We start from the raw sequence: 26,995 nt of genomic DNA on the forward strand, positions 1-26,995 counted from the left end.
TGGCAAAAAGCTGTTATGGCAGTTTCCCTGCCGGGAAGAATGGTTGTGTGTACAAGGCCTAAACTGAGGAAAAAACATCGTTTTTATATATATATTTTTGGGGGATATTTATTATAGGAAAAAGTAAAAAATATTCATTTTTTTTCAAAATTGTCGCTCTATTTTTGTTTATAGCGCAAAAACTAAAAACCGCAGAGGTGATAAAATACCACCAAAAGAAAGCTCTATTTGTGTGGAAAAAGGACGCCAATTTTGTTTGGGAGCCACGTCGCATGTCCGCGCAATTGTCAGTTAAAGCGTGCAGTGCCGAATCGCAAAAAGTGCTCTGGTCTTTGACCAGCAATATGGTCCGGGGGTTAAGTGGTTAAAACCAAACCTAATCTACACAAATGTGTCTGTGCTGAAAATTCAGACAATAAGGCCTCTTGCACATGGGAGTAAAAAAAGACATGTTTTTCTTACAGATTTGGTTATAGGTTTATTGTTGTCTATGGAACAATGCACACAGCTGTGTAAAGATCAGTAAGGGCCCTCTGACACCGGTCCACTTTGCCACGCTAGAACGCACCTTTCCAGCGAGACAAAAGCACATAAATATTAACCACTTTCCACCCAGCCAATGTAGATAAATAACCGGGATGAAGTTCCGGTAGAACATAACCATACACACGGTCGTAATTTCCGACCAAAAGCTCCCATCTGACTTTTTCTGTCGGGAATTCCGACCGTGTGTACGGGCTTAAGGCCTCACAAAGCCTAGAGCCGCCTCTGCCCAAATTCCCCCGGGATACAAGCTTGTTAGCCGAGGAGATTGATGTACACAAGTTATTTGAGGACAAGTAGCCACCCTGTGACTGAAGGATTATTTCATTAACTCCAGTCTGAGCAAAAGTTCAACCAAAATTATATAGGTGGAAAGAAGGACAGCGGTCTGTCAAAGTCAAGATTAATAATGAAACATTTAATAAGTATTTATTGTACCCGGGAAGTCACTCCTGGTATCGTGGCAGCAACGGAGGACGTGTCCAAGGACAGCTGCGGGGGCTTTGATCTAAGGTAAGTAATTGATAATGAGCTAGTATGCTAGTCATACTACTAGATCATTATGCCTTTGCCTTGCAGGTTTTTATTTTATTATTTTAATTTGGGGTATGCAACCGCTTTAAATCAATACATTTAAAACACACTATGCAGTGTGAAAGAACTTTTATAGAGTGATGAGTACAGAGCTAAAAAACAAAAATAGAATATTTTATGTTTATAGCCAGGACACGGCTGTCTCCCCATTGGTGGATACAAGCTTCTCAAACTCAGGGTCATCATAACCAATGAAGAAAAAACACAAAAGGAAGAAAAAAACATAGTGCTCTCCATAATAAAGTATTTATTATTATATGCTACAAAGTAAATACACGTTTTTGTATACAGATCATAGAAACAGAGAGTGATGGCAGCAGAAAAACAAGTCGTCCATCGAGTCGGCCCCATTTTTCACATTTTGTGTGTTATCGTTGTTGTTGCTAAGTATAGATTTCTGTTTGTCCCAAAACATGTTTTGAATCAAACAAGACTACAGTCACGGGAAGTTTTTATGAGGGGAACGTGACATATCAAATAACTTCTCTGGGAGCTCCGCTATACACCCAGCCGGTGGAGATCGGTGTAATGTATTTGTCATGGTAAAGGCAATGCCAGGTCTCTCATTAACTCCAGTCTGAGCCAAAGTTCACCAAAATTATATAGGTGGAAAGAAGAAGGACGGAGGTCTGCCAAAGTCAAGATTAATAATTGAACATTGAATTATTTGTTGTACCTCAGACTGACGGTGAGTGAGCTCTGAAGACTGACATCACCAGGTAAGTTCACATTCATTTGTCTGATTCTAATTTCCACTTCCTATAGAAATGTATGTAATCCATACGCATGTACTTCTAGTTTTGGTGGAGTGGGAGACAATTCAATTTTATGTCTGGTGATGTGTTGTCCCTGGGTCAGGAAGTATGAGAAAATCTTTCAAATGGAGGCCTTGAAAGCAGTAAAAGCATAACGGGGGTTCTAATCTGCACTGAATTCCCAGGTCTGTGCACCTACTGTGCCCATTATGAGGGGTTCCCACCATCCCTTTACTGAGTTCCCAGGTCTGTACACCTGACGTGCCCATTATGAGGGGTTCCCACCATCCCTGTGCTGAGTTCCCGGGTCTGTACACCTGCTGTGCCCATTATGAGAGGTTCCGACCATCCCTGTGCTGAGTTCCCGGGTCTGTACACCTGCTGTGCCCATTATGAGGGGTTCCCACCATCCCTGTGCTGAGTTCCCGGGTCTGTACACCTACTGTGCCCATTATGAGGGATTCCCACCATCCCTTTGCTGAGTTCCAGGTCTGTAAACCTGCTGTGCCCATTATGAGTGGTTCTCAACATCCCTGTGCTGAGTTCCCGGGTCTGTACACCTGATGTGCCCATTATGAGGGGTTCCCAACCATGCATTTGCTGAGTTTGCAGGTCTATACACCTGATGTGCCTGTAACGGAATGACCCGTGACACCCAAAGACTTTGTGAGGATGGAGGATACTCCTGTGTCAGCGTCACTGATAACTCTTGGGTCTGAGTCCACTCTGTGCCCTTTGGGCATGGGGTGGCAAGTGAATCATAATTCATGTATTACATGAGATGGGACATCACTGATAGTTCGTATTGCAGGATTTTGAGACACTGCAAGATGTTGGTTAATTGTGACCCCAACCAGTCAATAGTGACTCATCTCTCTGTGAAGACTGTTAATATGTTAAATAAGGCTGGCTTTTGAAAGGCCTTTAATTGTGTGATAACACTGTCTACAGCCTAGTGATGCTCAGAGGTGTGAATAGGTGTCAAGCTGTATGCAGAGACAAAACGTCTGCCTAGGAAACTCACTGTGTGAAGGTGGTTTGTTTGTTATGCTGTTAATTAAGGAATGTTTAGTAATTAGCCTTAGTGTGTGATTAGGGGGGTGGAGATCTCATTGTTGCTTTAATGCCTGGTACTGTATAAAAAAGCTGAGAAGAAACCATTAAAGTATCATTACATTTGGAACAAGTACAGAGCTGCGTGTCTCGTCTTGATTCTGGGGAAATTGATATGGATCGGGTCCTGTTGTTTGGAGTGTCGATAAGCTGTCGTGGGATGGAAGGTCGTAAGCGGTGGTGACCGTTACAGTGCCCATTATGGGGGGGTTCTTAACCCCCCGTTTTATATTTTGGAGAATGTAACAGGAAGAGCTGAAACACACAAGGGAGGGCAGGAACATTAAAAACTCCCAGATATACGGGAAAAGTCACTTATGATGATTTTTATAATCAGGAGATGACATTCTTGGTGTATCGAAGACATATAAGACGTCAGGGGCTGGCTGCTGGCCAGGCTCCATCTATGACTAAAATATCACATTTGTGTGAAAAAAAACCATTAAAGTAATCTAGAATTAAAGTAGAACTACAGGCAAAACGTATTTTTACTTGTTTTACTTTGGATAGAGAAAAGGGAGGGTTATAACCCCTGTCAGATTTTTTTTTTTTTTTTTCCCCATCTGTGTCCCATTGTGGAGATTTAACATTAAAAAGTGAAAGTTTGATTTCTGATTGTCAATCTGTTCTTATACTTTTGGTCTCTTAAAAAGTGGGAGGCACATATACAACCTATTGTAATTCCTGCACCATTCACCTGATTTGGATGTAAATTCCCTCAAATTAAAGCTGAAAGTCTGCAGATAAAGCACATCTTGTTTGTTTCAAATCCATTGTGGTGGTGTATAGAGCAAAAAAGATTAGAATTGTGTTGATGTCCCAATATTTATGGACCTGACTGAATAACTGCTTTTTTGCATTTTATTATTTTCATTGTATTGTACTCAGGGCTTTTTTTCAGGTGGAACTCAGACCCTTTGGTGTTGAAGTAGAATAATAAAACATCGAACCAGGCAGGACTTCACTGATGCAGGTTTATTAACAGCAGCTGGGAACATACAGGGTTATGTTCAAAGTATTACAAGATGCAGGTCCAATGTATACAGTTTTTTACAATGCAAGCCTATTAGGTACAATATGATTGGTTGCTAAGATCTACGTCAATATAACCAACCATAAATCTGACACCTGTTCTATAACCAGACAAACTTAATTCCTATATGTTTATTAAAATTATTTATAACTGTGTAGCGCCTGGTCACTTTCCAGTGACCAGGTGCTATGTTAAATTTAGAGGGGGCCAGAGAATTACTCAACTCTGACCATGTTGATTTGTATAAATTTGGGCCTCTGTCTCAGCTTTGGCTGTGCTGTGGTCCATTCTGTTGTTTCTGGGGTGCTGATCTCACCCAGGGTCAGCAGGTGGCAGCAGTGGAGTCAACAATTGGGTACTCTTGTGCATGCTGGGAGAGAGTATTTATGAGGTAGACGCCATTTTCCTGGGCTCTCTGCTCGTGTGATGGCCATCTTTAGGGTAGACACTTCACGCCGCCCCGGCGGGGTTGCGCGTGCAAGGCAAGGATCCTGGCTTCGGGACCACATTGGCCCGGAGCAATTGATCTGCCGCTTGGGGACTCAGTATTCGACTGGGTCCCATCTAAGAAGGTCCTGGGCCGTCCGTCTGGTTGGAGGAGGCCGTACAGTGGAGAGTTTGCCTGAGGAGTACCAAGAGAGGCTGGTGTTTCGATAGGGGCCTGACTATCCATTGGGGACCAGGGGAACCGGACACTGAAAGGCTGGATGTTGGTCGCTCGTCAGTCGGTACCCTAATTTAAAACTACCTGAAGGAGTTCCAGGTGCCAAGTCTGCTAAGGAGGATTATCTCCGCTGTTCATTTACAAGGAGGGTCTGTGGCAGAGACTTTTTCCTAAGGTTCGAGTGACATTCTGCCTGCCAGGCTGGTGAGAGGCCTGTCCAGGTGCACTATACCCACTCGGGCTGGAGTGGTGAAATAGACATTGCGTGTGAGAGCAGGACTGTTTACCTGTTTTTGACATCTGGATCTGCTATCTTCATTTCTACTAAATCTCTACTCTTCACCAAGTTTTATTGTTTTTACCCGGCTGGGTAACAAAGAGCACAGAAAAAGACGCCTGTCATGGACATTCCGTTACTACATCTTTCACCAATCACCCCTAGACATCAGAGAAACACGAGGTGACATGCCGCCCAAAACAAACCAGCAGCTCCTTCAGGGGTAGTGCTACAACTGGTTTTGTCCAATTAAGAACTCCTGTGTAGAGACAGTATGGCACCCAGCCATGTTATATCAAACCCTCCTCATCCTGATAAGACTCCACCAACTTCAAGGATAACAGATTTACGACTTTGGGAGAATGAACTTGCAAAAGGAAGAGACAATTGGCCCCCCGATGACGCAACATATTTGCAAAAGAATACCCTGCCCCTTCGTAGGTCATGGGTATCCCAGGGGGCTGTGGGGACTTTATAATCCATTCTCGCTTAGGCAAGACTACAAGAAGTGGGGGATGTAGTCCCTCAAAAAGGTAAAAAAGAATAAAATAAATTTCTGATTGTAAAAGAGGAAGGGCAGGAGCTTGGGTGATGTTAGGAAATGGGTGGGAATGGTGAAGAGCCGTTTTAAAAGCCTCATATTAAAGAGTGCAGATCCATCAGTTCTCATACCGGTAGTAAGGCTTTTATAAATCTGGGCAATTCAGTCTGAAATACACAGAAGCCAAGGTCACATGGCAAGATAATCTCTACATATACAGGCAGCTAAAGCTAAATTTGTCTGTAAAAGTCTAGATTTGCTGTGGCCCCTCCCAGGATTTCCTATACTAATGTAAGGGACAGCCTTACTGACCAATAGGGAGGCTCATTGAGGTGGGAGGGGCAAAAAAAATGAAATTTGTTTAGAACTTCAGCTGTCAATGACTCAGAATCTAATGATTACTGTTCTACAAAGTAACTTCTGCTTATGCATCTTTTTTTTATCCCATCATAGTTTCAGTCTGAATTGTTGAAGTTTTGGTACAGGTCCACTTTGAAGAGACAGTTTCATCTTCAATCGGAGTCCAAAATGGTGACACGGCAGTTTGAAGGAAAGCAGCACGCATCTGATTATCAGAAATTCAGATCTGGGCCATCACAAGAAATAACAGACCTTATCTTCAGTTACATGGAGGAAAGGGTGAGTGACAGCTTCTGTCTAATATACACCCAGCTAAAAACAATAGGCTACTTGTAAAATTTGAAACACAATTACTTTGCTTAGATTAGCACTAGAGTCACTTGAGTTATTATTTTTTTAAGGGGTTGTCCAGCCAACACTTTTTTCTATTAGAAAGATCAGGGAAGGGGTGCTGTCGGGTTCAGTGGTGGTGCGTCCATAACCGCGCAAGGGGGATGCCCCCTCTCTCCAGCCACCACCTCTATGACCAATGGATAGATTCATGTATAGCGCCACCCCAAAGCACCTTATGCACCATACGCCCATGTTTATGAGGAAAAGGGCCTCTTCCCGACAACCCTGGCCGTTGGTTATCAGGGTCTGCAGGCGGGGAGCTTATCGGAATCTGGACCCCCCACCCTATGTGAATGAGTATGGGGTACATCGTACACCTACCCATTCACTTGAAAAACATTGTCAAAAATAAAACACAGCACACAGGGTGTTAAAGTAGTTTTTAAGGCAGCTCCGGCGTCTCTTCTAACTTCTTCTCCCCTCTCTGGCTCTTCTGCCTCCTCCGCTGTTGTCTTCTGCCTCTGTTGGTTCTTCTCCCCTCTCTGCTCTCCGATGACGTCTTCTAGCCCTTTCCGGTTCTTCTCCCTCTGTCTTCTGCCTCTCCTGGGTCATCGCTATCTTCTCACTCTTTTGCCGGGTCTTCTCCACTATTTTCTTTCTCTTTTGCCGAGTCTTCATCGCTGTCTTCTCCCTCTGTTCTTCTTCCAATGTTGACTTGACGCTATCTCCCGCTCTAATGCTGGGTGTGCCCCTACTTCTTTTGGCATGGGGCGGGGTCACCGTGTGATGTCATCAGGAGGCTCCGCCCCGTATGACATCACCACACGGGGCATGATGGCCTGGTGAAATCATAAGGGGCGGGCCTCCGGTGACCCTGCCCCATGCCAATATTAGTAGGGCACACCCAGCATAAGAACAGGAGAGATCGTGGAAGACAGTGAAGAAGACCCAGCAAAAGAGCAAGAAGACAGCAGAGAAGACCCGGCAGAGGCAGAAGACAGCGGACAAAGGGAGAAAAACTGGAGAAGGCTAGAAGACATCAGCGGAGAGTGGAGAAGACCCAGAGAGGGGAGAAGAAGTCAGAAGAGAAGCCGGAGCTGCCTTAATAAATTACTTTAACACCCTATGTGCTGTGTTTTATTTTGGACATTTTTGAGGTGAATGGGAAGGGGTACAATGTACCCCATACTCATTCACATAGGGTGGGGGGCTGGAATCTGGGGGCACCCTTTTTAAAAGGGGCTTCCAGATTCAGAATAACTCCCCGCCCGCAGACCCTGACAACCAATGGCCAGGGTTGTCGGGAAGAGGTCCTTGTCCTCATCAACATGGGGACATGGTGCTTTGGGGTGGGGGGTGCAAGGCCCCTTCTGCCCCAAAGCACCCACCTCCCATGTTGAGGGAATGCCATCTTGTATGGTTCAGGAGGGATGGGGCCGCTCGCTCGTCCCCTCCCTTTTCCTGACCTGCCGGGCTGTGTGCTCGGATAAGGGTTTGGTATGGATTTTGGGGGGAACCGCGCGCCGTTTTTTCGGCATGGGGGTTCCTACTCCAAGAGCATACCAGGCCCTTCGGTTTGGTATGGATTTTAAGATGAACGGATGTCGGATGTCAAGTAGCAGGGCAAAGTCGGATCCAAAGAGGTACGACTGTCGTGTCGTACCTGTGTGAACCCGGCCTCAAAAGGAGTTTAACTGTCATTATCTACAGATTGAAGTTGTATCCCTTTGATCTGCAGATGAATGAACAGAATGATCTAAAAGTAACAATATGTTATTTGTATCTTTGTATATTCCCAACTGAGCTGTGTTATTTAATGATAATGTTTAATGATAGTTAGTTGTGTGTGTGTGTGTTTTTTTTGTTTTTTTGTTTGTAGCACAGCCAAGATATTTACCAGTCCCGGGGTCCAGCACTTTCCTCCCACAGGCAGTTCTCAGTTGCCAGACCCTGGTGACACTAACTTGAATCTGGGAGCTGACTTAATTTTTCTCAGGAAAATAGGACTCCTATGTGCAGTGTGAGGGCTTTAAAGCCCACCCTCTTTGCAACCACACATATGCATGATGTGGAAACGGAATGGAAAACACCACCAGTGTCATTGTAAAGTATTTTGAAGATGTTTCTGTCTTTTTAGTTGTCCAAACCGTATGGCTTTGCTGTGGACGCTGGCTGTGGAACGGGACAGAATACAAGAACTCTCGCTCCATACTTCAAGAAGGTTCTCGGAATCGACATCAGTGAGGCTCAGATAGAAGAGGCCAGGAAAGCTCCGGGATCACCCAATGTCACATACAGGTGGGGACATTCTAAACATGTTTCATTAGTTAAGTTCAGGGGAGGACTATGAACATTTAGCCTGGGGGAGCACATCCAACCAAGTAGCCCCTTTCCTGATTAGAGTTGGGCAAACGGTTTGGCCTGAGCATGATTTCGGACCAAACATTGACTGTTTGCCCATTTGAGGAACACCCAAATTTTCGGGGCGTTCGACCATTTGTTCGGCACGCTGCACAGTGCATTGGAAGCGCTGATTGGCTAAAGGAAGTTTTCATTTTCAGTTCTCATTTTGATGGTTTCACTTTAAGCATTGGTAAATCACCGCTCATTTAAAAAATCGTTTTTTACAAACTTTTTTTTTTTTCCAGTAATGCATGTCCCCCAGGGCCGTACCCGGACCCCCCATAACCATTGTATGCCCAATTACCTGCATATACTGTAAGCCTTCAAAATAGTCACTTTTGATTTTTCCAGTTCGGGTCCAATATACTTCAATGGGGTTCGCTATTCAGTTTTGAACTTTTGCAATGTTTGAAAGTTCTGCTGCGAACCCAACAGGGGGACATTTGGTCCATCTCTTTTGACCTATTTTGGCTGAAGAAAGTTTACCATGCAAAGTGTGCCATAGTGCTGCAATAACTAGTGGGGATTCCTAAAGGACATTATTGTGACTGAAGCATGTCAGTGAAGGATTCAATGGGTGATTTTTTTGTGAATTCTTTATAAACAGACCAACCCCCTTTGTGTAATCTGGGAAGGGATGAGGCAGAAAAGTCAGAAGCACAGAGCCCAGGGTTGGGGCTTTCAATCCAACCAGATGGTGTCACTACTTAAAGTCTAATATATCATTCCTGCAGTGCCTGTCCAGCTGAAGAGGTGCCGGTTGGTGACGCTTCTGTCGATCTACTAACAGCGAGTATTGCTGCCCATTGGTTTAACATTGAGCCATTTCTTAAAGAGGTAAAAACAAACTGAGTCTTCTTGTTTCATTGTAAAATGTGATGTACATTACATACACCTGACCGCTGCATTCTGTACACTGTGCTGTTTGTTAAAGCGGAGGTTCACCCGCACATTACACTTTTTCCCCATAGCTGGATGCTCGTTTTGTCTAGGGGAATGGGCTAGTTGTTTTAAAATATGAGCCGTACTTACCGTTTACGAGATGCATCTTCTCCGCCACTTCCGGGTATGGGCTGCGGGACTGGGCGTTCCTATGTTGATTGAGAGGCTTCCGACGGTCGCATCCATCGCGTCACGATTTTCCGAAAGAAGCCGAACGTCGGTGCGCAGGCGCAGTATAGAGCCGCACCGACGTTCGGCTTCTTTCGGCTACTAGTGACGCGATGGATGCGACCGTCGGAAGCCTCTCGGAAGACTGACAATCAAGAAGGAACGCCCGCTCCCGAAGACCCATACCCGGAAGCGACGGAAGAAGATGCATCTCGAAAACGGGTAAGTACGGATCATATTTTAAAACAACTAGCCGATTCCCCTAGACAAAACGAGCATGAATCTAAGGGGAAAAGAGAAAAAAAATAAATAAATGGGTGAACTCCCGCTTTAACATAATCTGGACTCCTGAGCAATGTGCTGCATGTTAAATACTGCAGACAGCTGTACAATCTATGCATTTTGTGTGCTCTATTCTGTAACACGTACATTATGATTTGCTTACATAGCCTAAACTGCCATGCTGTGCTGTATATGTTGCATGTATTCAGTGGATCACTGAATAAATATAGTGATTAGATTATGAATTGTAGCCCAATTGGTAAATAATAATAAGGGGGATATGCACCTAAAAATAATATTCTCACTGTGACAGTGATGACAATAAGTGTGATATCAACACAACTCTACAAAAAACACATATGAATAGCTTTAAAGTCCATAGAAAGAAATAAAGTTCACAATGTGTCAAATAAAGAAACTGTGAAGAAAGAACATCAATAGATATGTGCATTCCCGTTCGTACGAATGTTATTTTCGTACCCGCAGAATAATGTGTACATACGAAAAAATTAAAGCACCAAAATACGAAAACGACGGGATTACGAATGAGCCGCATAACGAACAACCGCAAATACGAACGAATGATCCGACGAAAATACGACAAAACGAAAACGGCAAAAGAACGAAAATGACATCTATAACAAAAGACTTGCATTCTGTATTTTGTTTGAATCCTTTTTCTGTTTGTATGTTCATATGACATCTATAACAAAAGATTTGTATTCTGTATTCTGAATTCCTTTTTTCTGTTCGTAATTTGGTTTCAAAATACAGAATACAAATCTTTTGTTATAGATGTAATTTTCATTTTTTTTAATGGGCAGTGAGTGTAGTTAGTTAGTGAAGCAGCTTCTCTTTTGTGCTGAGTACAGTAGTACAGTAAAGCCAAATAAACTTTTCTGTGGATTTTCGTCTGAAGGGAGAGATTAGTTGGCCAGACTTTTGAACCTGGAACCCAAAAATGGTTTATTGATGGAGTTTAAAAACAAACGAACGTTCGGTAAAACGATCGTTTTTATGTTTGTTGTTAAAAAAGTCTGACCAAGTGTATGGGGCTTAACAATAGTTAATATGGATGAGCCGCGAATCCCGCGATATATTTACGGAAGTACAAAACGACGAAAATTCACGAAAATTATTGTCTAACAAGTAACGAACATGAATTAAACAGAATAACGAACCATCTCGCATGTACGAAAATAAAACGGTAACCAAAATACGAAACGATCGGAATACGAAAAAATCGCGTTGTACGAAAAACGAACGGGAACGAGCAGGAAAACGGGCGTCTTACGAAAAACGAACGGAAACGAATCTACGGAACGATACGAAACAGAACAAAAAAAAACGATGTCTAAACATCAACAACTTCAAAGTGCATGTGCAAACTTCTGAAAGAATGTGACATCTTGGCCCCCACCATAACACATCTTATACAGGCATACCCCGCTTTAAGTACACTCACTTTACATACACTCGCGAGTAAGGACATACCTGTGAGTGTATGTAAAGTGCCTTACAAGCACTGTACAGACATTTTGCAGCCACAGTAGAAGGAGCTGAAGCTCAGAGAGCATAGCCTGCCCTGTTCCAGTGTGCCCCTGTCACCCACACTACAGCCCCTGAGACCTTAACTACAGCTCCTAACACCCCCACTACACCCCCTGACCCCTCACTACACCCTATAAGTGTAAAAAGGTATTGTTTCACTTTAAGTACATTTTCGTTTTGCATCCATGCTCTGGTCCCATTGTGTACTTAAAAGTGGGGTATGCCTGTAAATCAATCGTTCAAAGAAGGTACTGTGCCGATCTCCCTCAAGCACGGCATGTATTTGCAAATACCTGTGTAACCTGCAGGCCAACGACAAGGCACTCTGTGTACTGCAGTCCTAACTGTGAATTTAAAGGTCTCCTGAAAAAGGAGCACAGGCATGCTAATCAATAGACTCATCACCTGCCCCCTATCTATTGATTAGCATGCCTGTGCTCCTTTTTCAGGAGACTTTAAAATTCACAGTTAGGACTGCAGTACACAGAGTGCCTTGTCGTTGGCCTGCAGCTTACACAGGTATTTGCAAATACATGCAACTAAACCTCTGTTTTTAAATGCATACAGCTAGACAGATTAATCTATACACAGTGCTATACATTACATACACTGAACTGCTACTCTATACTCTGTGCTGTATATTACATACACTCAGTGGTGTAGGATGGGTTGTCAGTGCCTGGGGCAAGCTAAGTAATTTGTGCCCCCTAACCCATGGACTTGTAGCAGTCCCTTCCACTAGTACAGTAGTACTGACCTACCTCACCACTACACAGACCTACCTGGTTCCTACACTGATTACTATACTGACACCTCTTCGGCCCTCTCCAGACCATGTCCAGATCCCTGACCCCAACGGGCCAGCAACACGTCACCCACCTGTTCCTGTCTCCCAAGTCCCATCCGGAGCAGAGGAGAGACACAGCATGTCAGCATATACGTAGCCAGACAGCGAGGCTGGACACTGGAAGCGGCACTGCATATGATGCAATCATGCACCGACTGCGATCTTCAACCACAAGCCAGACCCGCCCCGTGGCCACACGTGACAACTTCACAGGACAGTGGGCACCTATGTCCACCGCTCATCCATCACAGAGCGGCGGTTACAGAGCGCAGTCCAAGTGGGGGAAAGCAGGCGGGCCAACAGACGGGACAGTGTAGAAGGGTGGACAGAGTGACTCTGGATGGTGGGCGTGGAATGCGCCCCCCCCTAAATGTTGTGCCCGGGGCTACTGTTCCCTCTGTCCCCCCGTGCTACGCCACTGCATACACTGAACTGCTACACTCTACACCCTGTGCTATATTTTATACACCAAACATCTGCACTCTATACACTGCTGTACATTATTTTCCCAAAATCACTGAACTCTTTATGCTAAAATATTATTTTTTGTTCAGTGAAGGGTCACACTTTTGCTGATAAATTAATGTAGATGTTATCATTTCAGGTCGATCGGATCTTAAAGCCAGGAGGCTGCCTTGCTATCTTCACTTTCTACCTCAGTATAGAAGTCCACTACAAGGACTGCACAGAACAGATGACTCAAGTCTTTGCAGAGGTAAGTACTGAATATCTTTGTGTTTTCAGAGTCCCTTGTCTTACATACTGCCTTGTCTGAGATCACTGATGTCTTTGTGAAGGATAAGAAATACTGGCATAAGTCTGATTTATGAATTTGGAAATGGGCACCTGCACTCCCCTTTCTTTCTTCACTGTGCCGCACCCTCTGGGGGCTTCCAAGTCTGGGGCGCTCAATATGCAAATACTGACTGACAATGTGTCCCTCCTACTTCATATATAATACTTCCATTGGTCAGAAAGTGGCAGTGCATTGTACTGGGCGGTGTGCTGGTAGCCCTCACCTGGTTGCCGCCACACACGCTTGACACATCTGAACAAAATACGTTTATCTTGGTCTCATCAGACCACAGGACATGGTTCCAGTAATCCATGTCCTTAGTCTGCTTGTCTTCAGCTAACTGTTTGTGGGCTTTATTTTTTTTAAATGGTGTGGGGGTCCCCCTAAAATTCATACCAGACCCCTATCCGAGCATACAGCCCGGCAGGTCAGGAAAGGGAGGGGACGAGCGAGCCCCTGAATCATACAAGGTCACATGCCCTTGACATGGGGAAATTAGTGATTTGATAGGGCTCTGCCAAGGGCCTCTTCCCAACAACCCTGGGCTGTGGTTGTCGGGGTCTGCGGGTGGGGGCTTATCGGAATCTGGAAGCCCCCTTTAACAAGGGGGGCCCCCGGATCCCAGCCCCCCCATGTTAATGGATAGGGGTACATTCACCCCAAAAGCAGTGAAATGTTAAAAAAAAAACATAGCTGATTTTGACAAGTCCTTTATTGAAAAAGAAGCCCGGAGCTGTCTTCTTTCTTTTTAATAAGGGACTTGTCAAAACCGGCTCTTGGGTTTTTTGTAACGTTTTTTAACATATCACTGCTTTTTTGGATGAATGGGTAGGGGTATGATGTGCCCGATACCAATTCACATGGGGGAAAGGGAGTCACCGCTCCAGGTGGGTCCACTATGCAATTAAGAACCTCTCAGGAAACCAAGGGTGCCGGCAATGCACTAGGCAATGGTAGAAGCTTCAGAAGGATGGACAGCCGCACTCCAAAAAAACTCTTAAGTTGTCTTTATTTGTAAAATAAATAGAAAATGCACTAGAAGAAAGCTGCAAAAATGGGGAACAAACAGCCGACGTGTTTCGCACTGACTCAGTGCTTATTCATGGCTATAAGCACTGAGTCAGTGTGAAACGCGTCGGCTGTTTGTTCCCCATTTTTGCTGCTTTCTTGTAGTGCATTTTTTTGGAGTGCGGCTGTCCATCCTTCTGAAGCTTCTATAATTCACATGGGAGGGCGGGATCTGGGGGGGCCTTTTGTTAAAGGGGGCTTTCAGATTCCGATAAGCCCTTCGCCTGCAGACGCCGTCAACCACAGTCCAGGGTTGTCAGGAAGAGGCCCTTGTCCCCAACAGCATGGGGGTAAGGTGTTTTGGGGTGGGGGGTCACCCCCATGTTGAGGGCATGCTGCCTGGTATGTTTTGGGGGGTGCTCACTTGTCCCCTCCCTTTTCTGACCTGCATGCTAGGATAAGTTCCTTGTATTGATTTTGGGGGGACCCCACATCATTGTTTTCTTTATTTTGGTGTGGGGGGGGGGTGTTCCCTCCAAATCCATATTAGACCTGAAGTGCCTGGTATGGCCCTGGGGGATCCCACGCCATGTGTGTGTATTTATTTTTTGTGTGTAGTTGAATAGATGTGAACCTACCTAAATGCAGGTCAGTCATGAAAGAATTATTGTCTACATGTGTAAAAAGACAGATTTCACTTTTTTTTCAGATGATAGATAGTCTGGTCCCATATGAGCATGAGAAGGTTCGACATCTCAGGAATGGATACAAGGAAATGTATGAATCCATCCCATACCCCGACAAAAGGAGGTTAGACTGCATCTATATATCAATCATCTGATATGTGGTAACCTCTGGCCACCGGCTCCTCCGGCCTTAAGGAGTTCTGAATGTCAGGAATTTACAATGTCATACTGACAAATGTTTTCAGAAAATAGCTTAAAGGGTCAATTTTATTTTCTGTTCAGGATTACAAGAATATAAATACGATACGTTTTATTTTGCTATTTTAATTTAACATTATTTTACAAACAAGTAGAACTGTGTGTGCGCCTCGCACTGGATGTATAGAACTCTCAACTTCAACCTTTAATTTCATTTCTCTCTAATGGTAAGTCTACTGATCCAGCACCGCTTCCTCCTCCACTATCTGACAAGACACACCCTGTCACCTTATATACAGATTACTGATCCAGCACCGCTTCCTCCTCCACTATCTGACAAGACACACCCTGTCACCTTATATACAGATTACTGATCCAGCACCGCTTCCTCCTCCACTATCTGACAAGACACACCCTGTCACCTTATATACAGATTACTGATCCAGCACCGCTTCCTCCTCCACTATCTGACAAGACACACTGTCACCTTATATACAGATTACTGATCCAGCACCGCTTCCTCCTCCACTATCTGACAAGACACACCCTGTCACCTTATATACAGATTACTGATCCAGCACTGCTTCCTCCTCCACTATCTGACAAGACATACATTATAATTGAAAAGATAAGGGGGGGTTGGAAGGTGAACAAGCTCATGCTGAAGCTCCTCTTCCTCAGGACATTTCGATAAGCTTGTAGTTTATTGATATTTCAAAATAGACTTTATCACGGAGTGATCACCTTTCAAGCCTCAGGAGCGTCACCTTCTCTTTTGGATTATATGCATCTTATGTTCTGTTGAGCATCCAGGTCCATTTTCTCTCGGATATGTCTGCAGTGACAACCACTGGATTATACACCAGCACCTTATGTACAGAATTCTGATCCAGCACTGCTTCCTCCTCTATCTGCCTAGGCATACACAGGGCCGGACTGGGAGTAAAAACCAGCCCTGGAAAAAATGTCATACCAGCCCCATAGCATTATTATACCAGCCCAACATAATAACGTCATTATTTTCTTGTTCATGAAAGGGAAAACCATAAAGCACATTTGAAGAGTGTATTATATATACTGTATTTATTGGCGTATAACACTCACTTTTTTACCCTGAAAAAAGAGGGTAAACTGTGGCTGCGTGTTATACGCAGGGGGCAGTGAAACTTCCCTCTTAAAGTTAGGGTGCGTGTTATACGCCGATAAATACGGTAGATAAGACAGATATGAAAGCACATAGGGATAGATAGATAGATAGATAGATAGATAGATAGATAGATAGATAGATAGATAGATAGATATCAGAAATTCCAGTTAAGAGTTAAAACCATGCTAGGGGCTGCGGGCATGGTACAGGAGATGCCAGTGGCTGCAGGCATGGTACAGGAGATGCCAGGGGCTGCAGTAGGGTGACCACATTTCCATACAGCCATTCAGGGACCCCCCCCCCCCCCCAGCAAGCAGCGGTCGGTGACATCACAAGGAGGCAGTGCCGCAATATGACGTGGCCGAGAGGCCCCGCCCCTTACCTATTTAAGCATTTGTTTCATGTATGGAAGCCCAACATTGCAGCTGCTTAGATTCACAGAGTGTAATTGTTCTTGCGATGTTGGGCTAACATACATGAAACAAATGCTGTTTATATCTAAGGCACTAAAGTTGTATATAAAACCCTGTACTTTATACCACAAAAGAAATACAAATGACACAAGGGATCTGGGGTAAAAACTGCACATACACTGACCTACCCGACTACTACACTGACCTACTGTACCTGATTCCTACACTGACCTACCTGACCACTACACTGACCTTCCTGATCCCTACACTGACCTAATTGATTGCTGCATTGAAATACCTGACCACTACACTAACCTGATCCCTACACTGACCTACCTGATCATTACACTGACCTACCCGATTCCTACCCCATCCATTGGGGGAGCATGTCAGATCCTCAGCTCTAAGGGACTAATGCTGGGACCTGTAGTCCTTCATTAGGAGGATGAGGCCAGTGGCAGACTGGCAGTGCTGGGGGCATGGGTTAAGTGGCAGTGCTTGGGAAGGGATGGGATCACTAACTCTCACTTGCTGTCACCTGTTAGTGTCCATTTGGGAGGGGAGAGGGGCTTGGTGAGGGTGGGAGAAGGGGTGGGAGAGAGAGAGAGAAGGGGTGAAAGAGAGAGAGAGAGAGAGAAGGGGTGAAAGAGAGAGAGAGAGAGAAGGGGTGGGAGAGAGAGAGAGAAGGGGTGGGAGAGAGAGAGAGAAGGGGTGGGAGAGAGAGAGAGAAGGGGTGGGAGAGAGAGAGAGAAGGGGTGGGAGAGAGAGAGAGAAGGGGTGGGAGGGAGAGAGAGAGAGAAGGGGTGGGAGAGAGAGAGAGAAGGGGTGGGAGAGAGAGAGAAGGGGTGGGAGAGAGAGAGAGAAGGGGTGGGAGAGAGAGAGAGAAGGGGTGGGAGAGAGAGAGAGAAGGGGTGGGAGAGAGAGAAGGGGTGGGAGGGAGAGAGAGAGAGAAGGGGTGGGAGAGAGAGAGAGAGAAGGGGTGGGAGAGAGAGAGAGAGAGAGAAGGGGTGAGGTAGAGAGAGAGAAGGGGTGAGGTAGAGAGAGAGAAGGGGTGAGGTAGAGAGAGAGAGAAGGGGTGAGGTAGAGAGAGAGAAGGGGTGGGAGAGAGAGAGAGAGAGAGAAGGGGTGAGGTAGAGAGAGAGAAGGGGTGAGGTAGAGAGAGAGAAGGGGTGAGGTAGAGAGAGAGAGAAGGGGTGAGGTAGAGAGAGAGAGAAGGGGTGAGGTAGAGAGAGAGAGAAGGGGTGGGAGGGAGAGAGAGAGAGAAGGGGTGGGAGAGAGAGAGAGAAGGGGTGGGAGGGAGAGAGAGAGAGAGAGAAGGGGTGGGAGAGAGAGAGAGAGAGAAGGGGTGGGAGGGAGAGAGAGAGAGAAGGGGTGGGAGAGAGAAAGAGAGAAGGGGTGGGAGAGAGAGAGAGAGAGAAGGGGTGGGAGGGAGAGAGAGAGAGAAGGGGTGGGAGAGAGAGAGAGAGAGAAGGGGTGGGAGGGAGAGAGAGAGAGAAGGGGTGGGAGAGAGAGAGAGAGAAGGGGTGGGAGAGAGAGAGAGAGAAGGGGTGGGAGGGAGAGAGAGAGAGAGAGAGAAGGGGTGAGGTAGAGAGAGAGAGAAGGGGTGAGGTAGAGAGAGAGAAGGGGTGGGAGAGAGAGAGAGAAGGGGTGAGGTAGAGAGAGAGAGAAGGGGTGAGGTAGAGAGAGAGAGAAGGGGTGGGAGGGAGAGAGAGAGAGAAGGGGTGGGAGAGAGAGAGAGAAGGGGTGGGAGGGAGAGAGAGAGAGAAGGGGTGGGAGAGAGAGAGAGAGAAGGGGTGGGAGGGAGAGAGAGAGAGAAGGGGTGGGAGAGAGAGAGAGAGAAGGGGTGGGAGGGAGAGAGAGAAGGGGTGGGAGAGAGAGAGAGAAGGGGTGGGAGAGAGAGAGAGAGAGAGAAGGGGTGAGGTAGAGAGAGAGAAGGGGTGAGGTAGAGAGAGAGAAGGGGTGAGGTAGAGAGAGAGAGAAGGGGTGAGGTAGAGAGAGAGAGAAGGGGTGATGGAGAGAGAGCGAAGGGGTGATGGAGAGAGAGCGAAGGGGTGAGAGAGAGAGAGAAGGGGTGGGAGAGAGAGAGAAGGGGAGAGAGAGAGAGAGAGAGAGAAGGGGTGGGAGAGAGAGAGAGAGAGAGAGAGAGAGAGAGAGAGAGAAGGGGTGGGAGAGAGAGAGAAGGGGAGAGAGAGAGAGAGAGAGAAGGGGTGGGAGAGAGAGAGAGAGAGAAGGGGTGGGAGAGAGAGAGAAGGGGTGGGAGAGAGAGAGAAGGGGAGAGAGAGAGAGAGAGAGAGAGAGAGAGAGAGAAGGGGTGGGAGAGAGAGAGAGAGAAGGGGTGGGAGAGAGAGGGGGATGGAAGAGAGAGAGGGGGGGGGGGGGTGGTGAGTGAAATTGAACCCCTAAGCTGGCCTGCAGTCCTTCCTGTACCCCCTGTCCCAGCCCCTGTCTGTGGTAGGTGTGTGTGATGTATGCACCTACCTCCAGACCATCCTTGTCCTCTCTGTCAGCCTTGATGATAGGCACAGCTGGAGCAGACGTTGGGGGAAGGTGTGCAGGCTCTGGGAGGATGTCACTGCTGCTCAGGTCTTCTCTCACTCCCTCTCGTGCTGTTCCTTCCAGTCAGTCTCCTGCTGCTCCCCGGGGCCACCACTCTCTGTTGTCCTTAGGTGATGATGCTGCTCTCCCTCTCAGATCAGATTCTGCACATTTGTCCCTCTCTGGTATGTCAGGGGGCAGCCTCGGAGCTCAGCTGCTTTGGGTCCCAGGAGGCAGACAGAGCAGAAGCGCGGAGGAGGAAGTGAAATCCTCCCGCGCTTTCAGTTCTGAACAGAGGGGGTGCACTGCAGCCGTGATGTCACTGGTTGCTACAAGCCAAGCGGCTGTAGCAACCAGTGAGCACAATGAAAGTCATGGGGAGGTGGTTCTGCATGCCGCAGACAGCGCTACCGCGGCTCAGACTCTGCTGAATTCATAATGACTTTACCCAGTGCTTCATTCCGGGACATTGTATTGTCCCGGAATGAAGGCATCCGGGAACAGGGACACAGATGCCAATTAAGGGACAGTCCCGGGCAATCCGGGACACGTGGGCACCCTAGGCTGCAGGCATGGTACAGGAGATGCCAGGGGCTGTGGGCATGGTACAGGAGATGCAAGGGGCTGTGGGCAATGTACAGGAGATGCAAGGGGCTGTGGGCATGGTACAGGAGATGCCAGGGGCTGCAGGCATGGTACAGGAGATGCCAGGGGCTGTGGGCATGGTACAGGAGATGCAAGGGGCTGTGGGCAATGTACAGGAGATGCAAGGGGCTGTGGGCATGGTACAGGAGATGCCAGGGGCTGCAGGCATGGTACAGGAGATGCCAGGGGCTGCAGGCATGGTACAGGAGATGCCAGGGGCTGTGGGCATGGTACAGGAGATGCAAGGGGCTGTGGGCAATGTACAGGAGATGCAAGGGGCTGTGGGCATGGTACAGGAGATGCCAGGGGCTGCAGGCATGGTACAGGAGATGCCAGGGGCTGTGGGCATGGTACAGGAGATGCAAGGGGCTGTGGGCAATGTACAGGAGATGCAAGGGGCTGTGGGCATGGTACAGGAGATGCCAGGGGCTGCAGGCATGGTACAGGAGATGCCAGGGGCTGTGGGCATGGTACAGGAGATGCAAGGGGCTGTGGGCAATGTACAGGAGATGCAAGGGGCTGTGGGCATGGTACAGGAGATGCCAGGGGCTGCAGGCATGGTACAGGAGATGCCAGGGGCTGCGGGCATGATACAGGAGATGCCAGGGGCTGCAGGCATGTTACAGGAGATGCCAGGGGCTGTGGGCATGGTACAGGAGATGCCAGGGGCTGCGGGCATGGTACAGGAGATGCCAGGGGCTGCGGGCATGGTACAGGAGATGCCAGGGGCTGCGGGCATGGTACAGGAGGAGATGTCAAGATGGCAGAGGCTGCGGGCATGGTACAGGAGATGTCAGAGGATTCAGGCATGGTACAGAAGATGTCAGAGGTTGTGGGGATGGTACAGGAGATGGTTAGAGCCTGAGGACATGATACTAAAGATGGTAAGATATGTAGACATGATACAGGAGATGGTCAGAGAATGCAGACATGGTACAAGAGATCAATGCAGCCTCAACAGTGCCCATCAAATGTAGCCTCACTGTACCCATCATTGCAGCCTCACTGTGCCCATCATTGCAGCCTCACTGTGCCCATCATCGCAGCCTGACCGTGCCCATCATCGCAGCTTGACCGTGCCCATCATCGCAGCCTCACCGTGCCCATAATGCAGTCTCACAGTTGAACTGATTGGACTACCCATTGTTTTGTATGTGTAGGCGAATGTAAACAGACGTGTCCATTTACACCTGCCTGCATCCGCTCTAGCAGATTGGATGACAGTCAGACCGGTCCATAGAGAACAGCAGTCTGTGACCGTGTCCACTCTGCACAAGTGTCATCCGCCTGCTCAGCAGGGATCAGCGGAGAGTTCCCCCACTGAGCAGGTGGATTTGCTTGGCAGAGTCTGCCCATGTGAAAGGGCTCCAAGGGAGAGCTCTGTGGACTGTAATGTAAAGGGAAACTGATGTAAGGGCCAGTTCACACCACACGCAGTTCCGTACAGTTTTGTGCATATTTTTTCTGCGGTAAAAATGCATGCACAGTGTTTTCCATGTATTCCAGTGGCTCTAGTTCACACCATGCAGTCAGTTTCCGGTGCAGAAACTGACTGCATGGTGTGAACTAGAGCCAACAAAAGCCATTAGAATACATGGAAAAAACTGTACATGCATTTTGTGCATAAAAAAAGTAAACGGAACTGCGTCTGGAGTGAACTGGCCCAAAGAGGTACTCTTGGAATCCTGACGTAAGGGGGTCTCTGATCAGCAAAGCCCCCACGTACATCAGAGTCCCCCTTTACATTACAGTCCACAGAGGTGTGCTCAGAGGCTGGCGAAATGAGAGGAAGGGGGGGGGGGGACATTTCCCTTACCATAAATGAAGGCTTGGGCCCTGGATTGGTCAGCAAACAAGGCCTACTAGTCTGTACTATACATATACACAGGCTGGCAGAGCATGCTGGGGCTTGTAGTGCACCACACTAGGGAAACCCTAGTGGGCTGCTGTGTTGGTTGAGGGACTCTGGAGGTGACAACACACTCTGTACAGCCCCATCAATCACTGACCCACCTGTGTGCGGCTTTCTTTTCATTCACTGAGAAGTTTCATTAGGAAGCAAGGCGATTGGCTGACCTGGAGAGCTGTGGATCCTCTGTGGAGGGTTGCAGCATCCACATTACAAGCTGTCCTTCCACCACAATCTAACTGCTGCAGGCTGCTAGTTTCTCTTTGGGAAGCACGGCCACGGAGGAGCTGCCGAGGATTGGAATGTGGGCGGGGCCACAGGGACACACACGAGGGGGGTGAGAGATTAGAAGATCCTGCTCTCTGTATCCTTTTTTTCTCTCCTGTCTGACGTCCGTGCGAGGGGGGGTCGTTCTGTCAGTGCGGGGGCCAAGCATAACTGAAGCCAGCAACCCTGATGCCACATTACTAGCTTTTTCCCCAACCCCACAGCAGACACGAGCTGGTCTAGGAGGAGGGGGGCTTTTCAAACAGTACCGCGGCCAAAGTCTTCACACAGCAGACACAGGCAGCTCGCAAACACACAGCGGGGGATGCCCGCTGACTCTGTGTGAGTGTGACGTGTAGTGGAGGAGGAGAGAGCGGATCGCTGCGCTGCAGCCACAGCTTAGCCCAAAGCAGCCTCAGGGCAGGCAGCCTACCGGGAGATTTCCCGGGATCCCGGTAGGCCAGTCCGGCCCTGGGCATACACATATACGGCTTAATTCTTCTCTGACCTGATGCCCCTACTCTTTGGCTGGGGTAGATCGTAAGATTGCCAGATCTGGGATATTTTATCATTTGAAGCCCAACTCCGGGAAAGGTAAAAATGATCCCTTGCAGTGGGGCTCCTCCCACATTACAAGGGTTACTTGCTCGTTTAGGTCTAGGGAACATAAAAAAAAGATTTATATACTCAGTTCTCCATGCTGCTAGGCCTGACCTCAGAGTCTTCTAAACGGTGTATGCGTGTTCAAACAAATTTGTTGCCTGTTCAGATGTTCTGCTTTGGTGTTTGGCTCATCACTACTCCCACTACTAATATATACCATATGGGGGTGTATACACACCTATCCTCCATCTATGGACTAATTAGTTATTTTCTATATATTCACTTTTATATACATTTTTTAGGCTTCAGGCTACAGTATGCCTGTATTTATTTTTTTAGCCTGGTACTCACTGTGCAATCGTATAGATAAGATTCCGACTCCCCGCGGGGAATGGGCGTTCCTATCCAGAGGGAGCATGATTGACGGCCGGCTATGGCGCGTCATGCTTTTCCGGAAATAGCCGAAATAGGACTTGGCGCTTCACGGCGCCTGCGCATGCGCAGGCGCCATGAAGAGCCGAGACCTACTCCGGCTATCTTCGAGGAGCGTGACGTGCCATAGCCGGCCGTCAATCATCTTCCCTCTGGATAGGAACGCCCATTCCCCTTGCGGGGAATCGGAATCTTATCTATACGATTGCACAGTGAGTACCGGGCTAAAAAAATAAATACAGGCATACTGTAGCTCGCGCTACTATGCCTAATTTAATGCTAAAATGTTGGTAATGAGGGTGAACCACCGCTTTAATTTCTAACATACATTATAGTTTATATTTCCTACAGAAGCTGCAATTAGTTGTCAGGTTTGTATGTATTGGTATTATCTGTATTTATCCTTGTTTATATCCCTCATACAGCACCACAGCGTAGGATCCCACTATATAAATAACTGGCAATAGAAATGTAAAGATTGCACTTGTTTTAACCTCTTACAGTGCTGTTTGCCTTTGCAGGATAGAAAACATTTTGACCAAGACCCGAATGCCAATTGCAAGGCTGATGGGTTTTATTCAGACCTTCCCCATGTTCCATATCTATCTCGAGACCAAACCCGAGGAAGCGAAGGAAATGATAAGAACAGCAGAGGAAAGGTGAGAATGTAAGTGAATGGCACAGGAAATGGCAGCCGGGAACAGAGGACAAGAAAGGTACAAATTGTGCAGCAGTGTTGTCACCCTGAGGACTGAGTGATCTTAGCTATATATGTTCGGTTCGTTTCGGTATCAAATAGCTTTCCAATTTCCAAAGACAATAAAATAGAATAGAAAATAAAGGAATAGAATAGAAAAAAAATAGACTAGAAATTAATATAATAGAAACAAATAGAATAGAATAACAAAGAATATAATCATCAGAAATGTAAATTTAAAATAGAAAAAAATTGAATACAAAAGAATAGAATAGACTATAATAGACTAAAAAATAATAGAATAAAAAAAAAAAAAAAAACTATAACAATAAAATAGAATATAACCATTTCCCAAAATTCAAATAGAATCAATTCAAATTTGAATGGAATAGAAAAAAATAGTATAGAAAATAACAGAATAGTATAGAAAAAACAGACTAGACAGTCTGGCCCGGATTCAGAAAGGACTTACGACGGCGTAGCGCCATGTACGCCGTCGTAAGTCCGAATCCGAGCCGTCGTATCTATGCGCCTGATTTTTAGAATCAGTTATGCAAAGATTTCTATTACATCCGACCGGCGTAAGTCTCTTACGCTGTCGGATCGTAACTGCATTTTTACGCTGGCCGCTAGGGGCATGTAAGCTGATTTAAGCGTCGAAATATGTAAATGAGCTAGATACACGAATTCACGAACGTACGCCCGGCCGACGCAGTACAGATACGATGTTTATGTTAGGCTTTTCCCGGCGTAACGTTGCCCCTGCTATATGAGGCGTAGCCAATGTTAAGTATGGCCGACGTTCCCGTGACGAAATTTGAAAAATTTACGTTGTTTGAATGGGGCTGGACGTCATTTACGTACACGTCGAAACCAATACGTCCTTGCGGCGTACTTTGACGCAATACACACTGGGATATTCCACGGACGGCGCATGTGCCGTAAGTGCAAAACGTCAATCATGTCGGGTCACAGAACATTAACATAAAACACGCCCCCCTGATCCAAATTTGAATTAGGCGGGCTTACGCCGGCCGATTTACGCTACGTCGCAACTTACGGAGCAAGCGCTTTGAGAATACAGCACTTGCCCGTCTAAGTTGCGGAAGCGTAACGTAAATCGGATACGTTACGCCGCCTCAAAGATACGCGATTCTACGAGAATCTGGCCCATAGTCTCTATTTTTGAAGCTCCCCACCCTCACGTAATCCGTACATATGAATGTAAATGCACCCACCGGGGAGCCTACACAAAAATATCGGGTTTACATCCACTTTAACCACATTGGAAGCCACCCAAAAACAGTTTTGAGTGTAGTGAAGTTTGGAAAGATTCAATCTTTGTTCTCAGACTATACTGTACATGATTCCTGTTTCAGGTGCCTTCGGCTCATGGGGACGTCCTCCGGTGAAACGGAGGTTGAAGTTTGGCTACAAAACGTCCTGGTATTGGCTTCTAAACCGCAGTGAAGGAAGAGTTTTGAAAACCAACGCTGAACCCTGCAAGACGTGGCTGGAGACCCCGCTAATCAGAATTTTACCATATCAACGTTCTGTTAACAGATTAAATATGTCAAATGTACAAATGGAAAAATCTCGCACAATCTGCTCTGTATAAAATCAAACCAAATCAAACCAAATATATACACCTAATGCCGCGTACACATGACCGTTTTTCGCAATGTAAAAAATGACATTTTTATTTATGGCATTAAAAACTATCGTGTGTGGGCTCCAGAGCATTTTTTGCGATGTTAAAAATGGCCATTAAAAATTTAGAACATGCTCTAAATTTTCGTGTTGTTTTTAACGAGGTAAAATGGAGATAGCACATTCGTCGCACTGTAACAGACAGAAAAGCACGAGGACTGAAAAGCGCGAATCGTCTCTCACCAATCTTTTACTAACACGAAATCAGCAAAAGCAGCCCCAAGGGTGGTGTCATCCGAATGGAACTTCCCCTTTATAGTGCCGTCGTACGTGTTGTACGTCACCGCGCTTTGCTAGAGCATTTTTTTTTTCACGATCGTGTGTAGGCAAGGCTGGCTTAACAATAATCGGGTTGAAAAAAACTTTGTTTTTTTATAGACCATTAAAAACGATCGTGTGTACGTGGCATAAGAGTTAACAATGAGACAAAATGATCAAATGTGACAATGTAGCAAAAAGTCCAAATAAAGAAAAATATATCTAAATGTATAAAAAAAATGTTTTTGTGATCATTTATCTTCAACTACCATTGTGTATGAATACCTCCTAATAGCTCAGTCCAGGGGTAGGCAAGCCCCGTCACTGGTTCCACAAGCGGCACCCGAAGCTTCTTTTGCCGGCACTCGACTCCCTCCCCATCAGCAGAGCAGCACAGGGAAGTGTCAGTGAGACATGGGCTCTAATAGGCTTAAAAAAAAAGTGGACTCAGAGCGCAGAGGAGTCCACCTACATGTGTTAGAAAAGCAAATGAATATTTGCTTTTCTAACACTGAACCGCCTCTCCGCCAACATGCCAAATCTCCATTCTTGTAATTCTAAGCATGCCTATGATGTTTGTTAAAAATATCTTATTGACAACTTTGTGTAAAAAAAAAAGACAAAAATAAATACAAATTTAATTTTTTTTTCTGCATTTTCCAAAAAAATAATTTTTTAAAAGACTTATGCCTTTCAAAATATTTTGTGGATGTTTTCATTGTCCTGTGAAATAAATATTGGGTGGTTCTGTTTTCCCCCTATTTATTATAAATATGTATTAACTTGTCTATTCCTATAGTTAGCTAGTCTATTAGAGCTCTATTATCTTACTGGTACAATAATAAGGTTTAGCTTTTAAAATAAACACACTGCTTGTTTAAACAAGGGTTTTATTTATTTCCCAAGAAAATAGGAATTCCAAAATAAAATACTAAAAGAAAATGTTACAAAGCATATAAAACAAAAAGAACATATAAGATACTTTACGTAAGGTCCTCCTCTGTATTCGGTCGCTTTCAGCTGGGCTCAAAAAGCAAGAGAGCCATGATGCAAGAGAGAGCAACTCCATTCAGCACTTTTAAACTGCATTCAGACCCCACCCCCACACACCACCCATCTAGCCTTCTATCCAATAAAATATCGAAGAGACAGTCCTTCTTAATATCTGTCCATCCTCCAGGAAGCATGCTGTAGTGTCCACTAGGGGCAGCATTTGTCCATGAATCACTGCTTTTTGACTTTAGTGACAGCTGTTCTTTGTTTTTCTGTCTTAGCAGCAGTGGCT

General features: G+C 46.2%; 1 protein-coding gene across 4 annotated transcripts; it reads left to right on the plus strand.

Moving 5' to 3' along the window:
- The first annotated feature begins 1,036 nt into the window (after window positions 1–1,036).
- Window positions 1,037–25,465, plus strand: LOC120943034 (putative methyltransferase DDB_G0268948). Of its 4 annotated transcripts, none has more exons than XM_040356094.1 (8): window positions 1,037–1,056; window positions 5,974–6,159; window positions 8,351–8,511; window positions 9,351–9,453; window positions 13,011–13,121; window positions 14,920–15,020; window positions 23,567–23,704; window positions 25,122–25,465. In XM_040356094.1, exons 2-8 carry the CDS (start codon window positions 6,049–6,051, stop codon window positions 25,210–25,212), a joined length of 816 nt encoding a protein of 271 aa, XP_040212028.1. In that variant the 5' UTR covers window positions 1,037–1,056; window positions 5,974–6,048; the 3' UTR covers window positions 25,213–25,465. The 4 variants fall into 4 exon arrangements, with proteins under 4 accessions (XP_040212028.1, XP_040212025.1, XP_040212027.1 ...); XM_040356091.1 differs by lacking the exon at window positions 1,037–1,056 and adding an exon at window positions 1,630–1,856; XM_040356093.1 differs by lacking the exon at window positions 1,037–1,056 and adding an exon at window positions 1,630–1,825.
- The last annotated feature ends 1,530 nt before the right edge of the window (window positions 25,466–26,995 follow it).

Source organism: Rana temporaria, chromosome 6, assembly GCF_905171775.1.
Source record: "Rana temporaria chromosome 6, aRanTem1.1, whole genome shotgun sequence".
Taxonomy (NCBI): Eukaryota; Metazoa; Chordata; class Amphibia; order Anura; family Ranidae; genus Rana; species Rana temporaria.